The sequence below is a fragment of the Sinocyclocheilus anshuiensis genome, unplaced genomic scaffold (genome assembly GCF_001515605.1).
Source record: "Sinocyclocheilus anshuiensis isolate Anshui unplaced genomic scaffold, SAMN03320099.WGS_v1.1 scaffold330, whole genome shotgun sequence".
Taxonomy (NCBI): Eukaryota; Metazoa; Chordata; class Actinopteri; order Cypriniformes; family Cyprinidae; genus Sinocyclocheilus; species Sinocyclocheilus anshuiensis.
Genome location: NW_015547689.1, coordinates 1,818,275 through 1,828,668, shown reverse-complemented (window position 1 = coordinate 1,828,668; position 10,394 = coordinate 1,818,275). Strand labels below are relative to the sequence as shown.

General features: G+C 35.5%; 3 protein-coding genes across 9 annotated transcripts in view; all 3 read right to left on the bottom strand.

Annotated features, from left to right (window-relative positions):
- The window catches only part of LOC107703545 (ELMO domain-containing protein 1-like), a 10,724-nt gene extending 7,078 nt beyond the window's left edge, over window positions 1–3,646 (bottom strand). Inside the window, exons 1-5 of one of the 5 annotated variants that reach the window (XM_016506221.1) lie at window positions 3,363–3,449; window positions 3,027–3,100; window positions 1,825–1,916; window positions 1,099–1,244; window positions 955–983 (exon numbers count right to left, since the gene is read on the bottom strand). In XM_016506221.1, the coding sequence (XP_016361707.1) occupies window positions 955–983; window positions 1,099–1,244; window positions 1,825–1,895 (246 nt within the window). In that variant the 5' untranslated portion in view covers window positions 1,896–1,916; window positions 3,027–3,100; window positions 3,363–3,449. Of the gene's footprint in view, window positions 1–954; window positions 984–1,098; window positions 1,245–1,824; window positions 1,917–3,026; window positions 3,101–3,362; window positions 3,450–3,501 lie in introns of those variants that run through there. The other 4 variants (XM_016506222.1, XM_016506223.1, XM_016506224.1 and 1 more) reach the window with 4 other exon arrangements.
- A 380-nt stretch (window positions 3,647–4,026) lies between these two features.
- Window positions 4,027–5,472, bottom strand: LOC107703492 (solute carrier family 35 member F1-like). Its single transcript, XM_016506116.1, has 2 exons — window positions 5,324–5,472; window positions 4,027–5,039 (listed from the first exon to the last, which is right to left on the bottom strand). Exons 1-2 carry the CDS (start codon window positions 5,447–5,449, stop codon window positions 4,788–4,790), a joined length of 378 nt encoding a protein of 125 aa, XP_016361602.1. The 5' UTR covers window positions 5,450–5,472; the 3' UTR covers window positions 4,027–4,787.
- Window positions 5,473–5,865: 393 nt separating this feature from the next.
- The window catches only part of LOC107703491 (solute carrier family 35 member F2-like), a 6,521-nt gene continuing 1,992 nt past the window's right edge, over window positions 5,866–10,394 (bottom strand). For 2 of the 3 annotated variants that reach the window (XM_016506115.1, XM_016506114.1), the window contains 8 exons: window positions 9,622–9,754; window positions 9,366–9,538; window positions 8,920–9,047; window positions 8,666–8,825; window positions 8,187–8,343; window positions 7,500–7,552; window positions 7,163–7,317; window positions 5,866–6,878 (listed from right to left, as the gene is read on the bottom strand). In XM_016506115.1, the coding sequence (XP_016361601.1) occupies window positions 6,627–6,878; window positions 7,163–7,317; window positions 7,500–7,552; window positions 8,187–8,343; window positions 8,666–8,825; window positions 8,920–9,047; window positions 9,366–9,538; window positions 9,622–9,737 (1,194 nt within the window). In that variant the 5' untranslated portion in view covers window positions 9,738–9,754 and the 3' untranslated portion in view covers window positions 5,866–6,626. The remainder of the gene's footprint in view (window positions 6,879–7,162; window positions 7,318–7,499; window positions 7,553–8,186; window positions 8,344–8,665; window positions 8,826–8,919; window positions 9,048–9,365; window positions 9,539–9,621; window positions 9,755–10,394) is intronic. The other variant, XM_016506113.1, reaches the window with a different exon arrangement.

Sequence of the window (10,394 nt, the reverse complement as noted above, 5' to 3'; positions counted from 1 at the left end):
AAATAATGTGTTTTTTGAACCTTAAACCGCATAAACACATTTCATTACACCAAATACTGTTCTTTTTAGCAGCGTCATATGACCCCTTTTAATAAAAATAAATGAAAGCTAAAAAGTATATTAAAAAAGACAGTGATGACTAATAAAAATGACAAAAGTACATAACAAAATTACTAAATTTAATTTAATTTAATTTCAAATTAAAGTGCCCCTATTATGCAATTTTTACGGTTCCTGATATTGTTTTGGGAGTCTCCTACAATAGGATTACATGCATGCAAGGTCAAACAACCCTTTCGTTTTCTCAAAATATGCATTTAATATGCTTTACAACTTTGCAGATCGTTTACATTCACATACAGCTACATTATACACTGCATGAAAGGCAATGTTGGAAATGGCATAATAGGGGCACTTTAAAATTAAACTGAAAATATAAAATAAACGCTATTGTAGGCTTAGCAAAATATGAGTAAATAATATAACAGCATTTAAATAATACTAAAATAATCCTACTTATAATGCATAAAATTATAAAATACATACCATTTAATAATATTATTATAGGGGTCATATGATGCTATTTCAATTTTTCCTTTCTCTTAGAAGTGTTACAATCTGTAAAGTTGCAGATCACAACACACTGGATAGCTGGCCAATCAGAGCACACCTCGCTTTTCAGACCGATGAGCTTTGTAAAAATCGACGCGTTTCAGAAAGGCGGGGCATAGAGGAGAAACAATAATGTACAGTATGTGGAAAATAATGGGTTTTTTTTACTTTAAACCGCATAAACACAATTCATTACACCAAATACACCAAATAATGTTCTTTTTAGCAACATCATATAACCCCTTTAAATATGTAAATAAAATGTAAATATATAAATACAATAAATGTGATACAATAAATGTGTAAAAAAAAAAATTTTAATTCATAAAGTTCATGACTCACCTCATGTTTAGAGCATTTGAGTGAGGATTCTGTGAAATTAAAAGAAACATAAAATAATATAAAAATGTCCCCATATAAAGCCAATATTACAAATATAGTGTTTTTTACAGTAGATGTACTACTAAATTCACTGATTGTATTTACCGATCTTGAGGGTCCTTCGAGCACCAGGTTTGTTATTGTAACAGATCCATTGAAGCTCACATCGTCCTGTCACCTTCCTGATGACAAACTTCAGGCCCCGCCACAAACACTTACAGTAAAGCAACAGCAGTAACTGGGTCAGTACCCTAGAAGATTCAGAGAAATAAAGAAGCCTGAATAAAATGACACAAGTCCAATACTGACAGGCCTAATACACCCGTGTATTCTGTCCCAGAATAAAGCGTACTCACTGAGGTATTTTGAAAGCTCATTATATTTGAGTACTCTAAACCTGAACTGAATAACTGAATCAGATGTGTGTTTTCCATTAACATCAAGCTGTTCAAAGAGAAATGCACATTATTTTTCTCTTATAATGGTCTGATGTCTACAAAAGCTAGGCTTAATCCCCATTGTAAAAAGCATGTCTGTGATTCGAGACAGAGATAAATGGGCCACGATGATGAAATGGGTCACAGTTCTACAAAGATCTGCATGATGAAAGCAAAGTATAATTTTGACAGTATTATTCTTTAAACAGGTTTCATATTCTGCATGTATCAAGCAGTGTGTATTCTCCAAAGGACTTACTGACATGTCTATCTGCTATATGCATCTGTTTTGAACCAGTGCAAGGATGATTCCATCTATCTATATTATATACTAATCTGCAGTCTAAACTGCAGTCTAATTCACTACAGGAAACGCACTGGACTAGGAATAAACCTGTTTGAATCCGGTTGTTGATTATGTTGAGAGTTACTGCTCACAGGATAGACTCGCCTCCCCATCGGCATGAAATGAATTTGCGGTCAAACCTGTGTTTTGTAAAAAAAGGTGTTATTGTCTATCAAAGCTGTTGAACAGAAATGGCGTGTCCCAAAGATAATTCCCTTTTCCAGGATTTTAATAATAGCCAGTTCTGATATTGCATTATAGCTATATCTATACTTGTGCATTTGGAGCAACCTCCTATTAGGTTTAGTGCCTTTCAACATCATTTATTATAAACAATATAATTAAGAGGAGTGGCTGATAGGAAAGCACCTAAAACTGAAAGGCAGGGGACGACTCACCAAGGGATTGTTAATTAAAAGGTATTTTGCAGTTATTTACATCTTAAGAGCTGTTGCTGACAATGAATGTTAGCAGTTGAAAAGGCCACTGAGGGTGGGGTTCAAATGTAATCTCACCAGCTTTCATGTTGGATCTCTAATATGAATCATTGACATATTTATTTAGGTTCCATTAATGTCTGTCAAGCTGGCAGCACGAACATTTGTTTCAGAGTGAGGGGGTTATATATCTTTAACTGTTTTCAGTAACAGCAATACTTTCTGGATGTTTAAAAATGTTTTGCAATATTTAATAATCAGTCATAATCAGTATTTTTTTAGATATATAATAAAAAATAATAACACTAATAATTATATGTTTATTAATATTTCATAATTAGGATATTTTAACAATAGCCTACTACAAAATACTATCATAAAGTAATTATAAAAATTTGTCTATATATTTATATATAGAATTAGGCTATGTTCCATAATCTTTTTTTCCCACATCTTTGACACAGTTAATCATTCATAATAATAATAATAACTAATATATACATACACACACTAATTATTATTAGCCTTTTGTTATTATTGTGCAATATAAACTCATTCTATTATTTTCATGATGATATGATGATGATAATAATAATAATACCTGATAAGAATAATGAATAATTATTTTGTTTCTGTTTTAGTTTCCACATCCATGACATAGGCTAATTGGGCCATACTACAAAGTATGCAATAAAAAATCAGTATAACGGCGAATTTAATGTGCATTTTTAACAATGGAAAATGAAAACAATGGCATTTCAGCTTCTAAGCAATAAGCAGCATGTCACTATTAAGCAATAAAGACGTACTTACCTCAGAAAATGCTTCATCGCGATTGTCTGCTTTGCTACAACAGTATAACTCACATTCGCGGATGGTCTGACCACCTGCACAAAACATAATTCAAAACCACAGTGTATCTTTATTTAATCGTTGTATTGCATTCAACTGTCGTGGACAGAAATGTCTTGAGGTGGCGTTAGGCGGATTAAGACGTTGCCGTGGGCAACTGCTCGAACAACCAGCATAAGGTCTACACATACACAATCACATATTTAATGTCTGACGCGTTATTTCATGGCAGGTGAGCCGTTTATAATAAATTCAAATATCATGGGTTATATAATACAGACAATCGGAGTCATTTACCGTCGAGACTATTTCATCTTGCAATAGGTGTTCTTCTGCTCTGTTCTCTATTCTACACCACACATGGTCATGTGAAAAGAGCGTATCAAATAATACATCAGAGTATCTGATAAAAGATAAATGAATGACAAGAACATACGTTTCAAGATGTCGCTGGGAATGGGAATAAGCCTGTCCTCCTCTCTCTATAAAGCGGGTACCTGTTCCTATTCCTCCATGATGAGCATGTGAATTAAAGAGGGCGGGCGCTTCAGAGCATCGCAATGCAGCGCTGCTGTGCAGCACGGCGGCGGAGAGATGGTCCTCACTGCAGAACACAAGATCAAGGGGGCGAGGTTGGATCCAGATCCAACTCCTCCCACCTTACATATAACTAAACCTACCCGTCTCCACCCCGATCCCTAAACCCACCTATCTCCACCTCTAAACCTACCCGTCTCCACCCCCTGATCCCTAAACCCACCCATCTCCACCCCTAAACCTACCATCGCCACCCCCTAGATGTGAATCCAACTCCGCCCCCTGGATCTTTGTTCTGCAGTGAGGGGATACTGGAGATGGAAAGACCCCAGAAGACCTCTCTCACTCCTTTACATAAAGACAAAACTCATGCATAGAGTTTTATAAAATTGTTTTTCCATAATTTGAAATTTAATGCCATGAATTTGCTCCTCTAGAACCAGGGTTTGGTACACTGGGGTCCATAAAGAAAATCTAGTGTGGTCCTCAAGCAGAGGGCCTCGGTAAACTTTCAAGGGGGTTCCAGGATGACTTGCTATTATTTTAATATACAGTGGGTATAGAATAGAATCATCCCCCTTGGGGGATGGGGGTGGGGAGATATGTGAGTCTTTAAAATATGTTCTATAAGCCAACAAATGTTTTAATGTAAAATCAACTTAGCATATTTGACAAACACCACTATTACAGCTTAACTATGAATGAAAGAAACACTTTACTGGTCAAAAATAATCATTTTCAAATGTGGAAACAAAAAAAAAACATTCAATACTAATAAATGTACCAACAAATGTACAGTTTTGTAGTCATTTTGTAACTCAAATAAAAATAACAAGTGAGACAAACAGAATGTGACAAACATAAAGAATGTTAATATCAGTAATCATACTGGGAGCAGCATCTCATATGGAATTGAGATGTTAGCACCTCTTAAGGTAGTACTGCACAGATCATTATAGTGCATGATGACAACTTTCTATTTTTGTAATGTGTCAACTTAAGTCTCAGCAGATTTAAATAACATTTATATGCAAATTGGTGTACATAAAAATATAGTCAAGGCACAGTGAAGTGGATTTAAAATCCTTAAATAATGGATTAAATACTGACTTGACACTGGCAAAAATATGAACCCTTCTAAAGCAAATCTATAAAATTCAATACTGTACTCTACATTGTAGAGCTTTATATCTGGGAACAGAATCCATTGCAATATGCTTTGTGACTTGATCCTGTCCTGTCCTGATTCTCCTGTCCTTCCTTTTGCAGCCAGTCTACTACAATGTCTCCATCTTGTTGGACATCTGCAGATGAAGCAAGATGATACGCTCTGTCATTAGTGGAATAAGACTGATCTGCTGTGTAGGTCGGTACGATGTTGAACATGATGAAACCAAGCGTGATCACCACAAAAGACGCGATGTACAGGCCTGAGAACTGAGAAGAAAGAAGGAAAGTTTCAAAAACTTGTAAGAAACTGAAAAACCAATGTGAACAAGCCACAGCATATTAGAGTTAGTAAAACTATTTCATTAAAAGATTTATTATATAAAGCAAGTGTCCAAATATCAAGAATCAGTGCAACCACTCAAAATGTCAACACCCCTGGCCAATTATCATTTAGCAAGAGGACTGTGACAAAGATATTGGAAAATGTTTTAATCTTTTCTTTTGTTCTGGCATTTTTATTGATTTGCTGAGAATGCAATCTTTCTACTCACATTGTAGCGAAAAAGAAACATGCCACAGAAGAGACTGAAGAGGTCAGCAGTTAGCAGTGAGAGGTTCACAGCCGTGGCACTGGTCATCTTTACCACTACAGGCATGAAACTGTACAGCCCGTACATGCACAGAGTATATGCAACAAAGAGCAGGCCTACAGAATAAACATACAGGTATTTAAAGTATTTATCAAATAAAGAGGAGATCTGGAAATACTCTAATTTCTGTAAAACTTACTACATACATTTATTGGAATTTTGTGTAAATGATGACTAGATAATATTGCAAGCTAATGTCAATCTAAACCTACCCGTCTCCACCCCCTGATCCCTAAACCCACCCATCTCCACCCCTAAACCTACCATCGCCACCCCCTAGATGTGAATCCAACTCCGCCCCCTGGATCTTTGTTCTGCAGTGAGGGGATACTGGAGATGGAAAGACCCCAGAAGACCTCTCTCACTCCATTACATAAAGACAAAACTCATGCATAGAGTTTTATAAAATTGTTTTTCCATAATTTGAAATTTAATGCCATGAATTTGCTCCTCTAGAACCAGGGTTTGGTACACTGGGGTCCATAAAGAAAATCTAGTGTGGTCCTCAAGCAGAGGGCCTCGGTAAACTTTCAAGGGGGTTCCAGGATGACTTGCTATTATTTTAATATACAGTGGGTATAGAATAGAATCATCCCCCTTGGGGGATGGGGGTGGGGAGATATGTGAGTCTTTAAAATATGTTCTATAAGCCAACAAATGTTTTAATGTAAAATCAACTTAGCATATTTGACAAACACCACTATTACAGCTTAACTATGAATGAAAGAAACACTTTACTGGTCAAAAATAATCATTTTCAAATGTGGAAACAAAAAAAAAACATTCAATACTAATAAATGTACCAACAAATGTACAGTTTTGTAGTCATTTTGTAACTCAAATAAAAATAACAAGTGAGACAAACAGAATGTGACAAACATAAAGAATGTTAATATCAGTAATCATACTGGGAGCAGCATCTCATATGGAATTGAGATGTTAGCACCTCTTAAGGTAGTACTGCACAGATCATTATAGTGCATGATGACAACTTTCTATTTTTGTAATGTGTCAACTTAAGTCTCAGCAGATTTAAATAACATTTATATGCAAATTGGTGTACATAAAAATATAGTCAAGGCACAGTGAAGTGGATTTAAAATCCTTAAATAATGGATTAAATACTGACTTGACACTGGCAAAAATATGAACCCTTCTAAAGCAAATCTATAAAATTCAATACTGTACTCTACATTGTAGAGCTTTATATCTGGGAACAGAATCCATTGCAATATGCTTTGTGACTTGATCCTGTCCTGTCCTGATTCTCCTGTCCTTCCTTTTGCAGCCAGTCTACTACAATGTCTCCATCTTGTTGGACATCTGCAGATGAAGCAAGATGATACGCTCTGTCATTAGTGGAATAAGACTGATCTGCTGTGTAGGTCGGTACGATGTTGAACATGATGAAACCAAGCGTGATCACCACAAAAGACGCGATGTACAGGCCTGAGAACTGAGAAGAAAGAAGGAAAGTTTCAAAAACTTGTAAGAAACTGAAAAACCAATGTGAACAAGCCACAGCATATTAGAGTTAGTAAAACTATTTCATTAAAAGATTTATTATATAAAGCAAGTGTCCAAATATCAAGAATCAGTGCAACCACTCAAAATGTCAACACCCCTGGCCAATTATCATTTAGCAAGAGGACTGTGACAAAGATATTGGAAAATGTTTTAATCTTTTCTTTTGTTCTGGCATTTTTATTGATTTGCTGAGAATGCAATCTTTCTACTCACATTGTAGCGAAAAAGAAACATGCCACAGAAGAGACTGAAGAGGTCAGCAGTTAGCAGTGAGAGGTTCACAGCCGTGGCACTGGTCATCTTTACCACTACAGGCATGAAACTGTACAGCCCGTACATGCACAGAGTATATGCAACAAAGAGCAGGCCTACAGAATAAACATACAGGTATTTAAAGTATTTATCAAATAAAGAGGAGATCTGGAAATACTCTAATTTCTGTAAAACTTACTACATACATTTATTGGAATTTTGTGTAAATGATGACTAGATAATATTGCAAGCTAATGTCAATGAAAAAAAAAACATTTAAAACTTAAGAGTTACTTACATATTTTCAAGTTCCAGTTGATGACAGGCACAGCTTTGGATTCAAATATAGCCCTTCAAAATAAAATGAATAATAATAAAAAAAATCAACTAGGACTAATGACTTACATATGCACTAGTGTTCAAAAGGTTGGTGTCAGTAATATAATAAGTCTCTTATGCACACCAAGGCTGCATTTATTTGATCAAAAATACAGTAAAAACAGTAATATTGTGAAATATTATTACAATTTAAAATAAATGTTTTCTATTTTAATATATTTTTACATGTAATTCATTCTGGTGATGGGAAAGCTGAGTTTTCAGCATCACTACTCCAGTCTTCAGAGTCACATGATCTTTCAGAAATCATTCTAATATGCTGATATCGTACTCAAGAAACATTTCCTATTATTATCATCAGTGCTGCTAAACATTTTTGTAGATAGCATGGTGATTTTTTTTTCCAGTTCAGTTAAGAACAGAATTCATTTGAAATAAAAATCTTTTGTAAATGTCTTTACTGTCACTTTTAATCAATTTAATGCATCCTTGATTAATAAAAGTATTAATTTCTTATGCAAAAAAAATAAATAAATAAATAAATTTTGAATGGTAGTGTATATAGCCACTCCTTTTCAAAAGCAAGGCTTTATCTCATGGTGGAGGCATTTCACTATGAAAATTAGATGGTGGACATAACACTTACATCTGCACACCACTGACGAGTGTCCCAAAGAGCCCCATCATGCCCAAGAACTCTACCCTGCTCAGGTTTTTCACTGTGTATTCCTGACAAACGTTTGACACTGCGTACAGAGCAGCACTGACCAGCACGAGTCCATCCCCCAACAACACATGACTACCTGCAGTTACAGAAACACACAAAAAGCCCAAGAAACAGAGCCACAGAGATCAACTATTTTTGTGCAAGATGATGACATTTCAAGCAACTAAAAACCACAGCCTATGATAAATTCTTCATGTAGTTTCTTTAGTTGTCCTCTTTTTGTATAATCTTATCTTTTGTAACAGGAGTAAAATACCCTCAGGTTTTGGCAAATGATTCATGATCAAAACAAAGGCAAACAGAGGCAAAACAAAAGAATATATAGAAGAATATATTAAAGCATAATCAAGGTGTAATTAGATTATACCCCTATTTGCTCCCTACTATAAAGTACTTACTTGAGCCTTGTTCTCTCCCTGCCAGCAGATCTGCTCCCACCATTGCACCGACTCCAAGCAAACACACAGCCACAGCTATAACATGCAACGGTCTATAGCGAGTTTTCAAAAAGATCCATGAGAGCACCATCAGAACCGGGATCACAAAGCAGTCCAGCAGCTACAACACATAAGTTATCATATTAACTCAAAATTATTGATATACTGTGTGTATTTCTTTTCAAATAAAAAGAAAAAGAGTGATGCATTCTTACCTGTATACTTGTAAGGGTAGTGAACTGGTATGCCTTCACGACTGTGTAGTTGGCTTCCACATCCGTAAGAGCCATCAGAAAATACTTCCACCACTTTGTTTTTAGAATTCGAACAATGTTATTTTCACCTAAATTACGAAACAACTGTGATTAATCCAGCAGAAATATATGCCATATCTTCTGTACTAGCTTGCATTGCTGGAGGAAAGCTACATAACAAGGTTTTTATGAGTAGTACATTTTAATTTAGCATGTTGAGGAGACTCAGTAAATCATTTAAAGATTTTAATCCACAAGATCAGCCTTGCAGGCATGAATCCTCAAATAAGTTTATTTAAAATCTGGAGCAATGATAAGCATGGTCATGGAAATGATATTCTGCCCGTTCTAATCACCTGATAAAAGCAGTGTGTGATTCCATGCAGAGTAGGTGTGCTGCAACTTACCTCTCCTGAAGGCTAAGGCTAAAGTGTAGGTGAGCAGCAGCAAGGTGTAATTGAGGAAGCTTTGCAGCATTGGCGTCTCTACCCCAGCATTTGCCAAATACTGACATGTAACTGCCGTCCCACATATCAGCATAGACAGGGCTTGACCCATTGCAATAGTTTTGCAGAGCTGCCTGTAGGAACAATTCTTAAGTTACCAGCAATCTGACAATTGTTATGTAAAAACATTAAACATCTTTAAAGATCTTTAACATACCATGTAAGCACATCTTTAAACGTGAGATTCCGTGGACCACAAAGAAATCTTCCCCATCGTCTGAGAGTTCCCAATCTTCCATGTTCAAAGGAGTTCTCTCCCACTTCACGATCCATATTTTACACATTGATACCTAGAAAATCCAGAGAAAATGAAAAGAACTTCAGAGAAAGTCACAGGCTTTGATGTTGGGTAACATCTGGTGATTAATGGTGGAAGTAATCTTAATCTCTTTAGGAATTTATTCACAATAATGCTGACCTCAGGTGGGCCTCTTTAATTAAAAAATGACATTGCTTGTTTAACCCTTGTGCGTCAATTTAAAAAAAGTTACACATAGGTCCATAGTGGACAAAAATGTCCATGTCAAAAAACTGTCATAAAAATTTGAAGCTTGGGAGCACAGAGTTAAGTTTGGTCTCATTTTAAAGAAGACCCATGGCAGATTATTGTTGAAGTAAAAAAAGTTTAAAAAGTGAAACCAAAAAAAATGTTCTAGATGTTTAGGTTTATGAAAATGATTTATGAACGATGTTTTATATAAAATATATATTTTATGAAACATGTTGAACTCTATACCTGCTAGAAAATCAAAGCCATAAATCTAAACTAGTTGTATTCCAAATGTGAGGTTGATATCTCAAAAAATGAGCTTTCAGTAAGATTTTGTTTGGGCGCAGTACCAAATTTTCCCCATTAGATGCCAGCAAAACTCTGCTGGTGCACACAGTGGTTGGATTTGTGATTTGCAGTAGAGTTTTTCTCTCTCAAAT

Excerpts from the sequence above, each read along its gene's own strand:
- LOC107703492 (XM_016506116.1), bottom strand. The coding sequence starts at position 5,449 with ATGTACGGGCTGTACAGTTTCATGCCTGTAGTGGTAAAGATGACCAGT. Across the intron at positions 5,040-5,323 it reads TGTTTCTTTTTCGCTACAAT|TTCTCAGGCCTGTACATCGC; the intron begins GTGAGTAGAAAG and ends CTTTCTTCTCAG.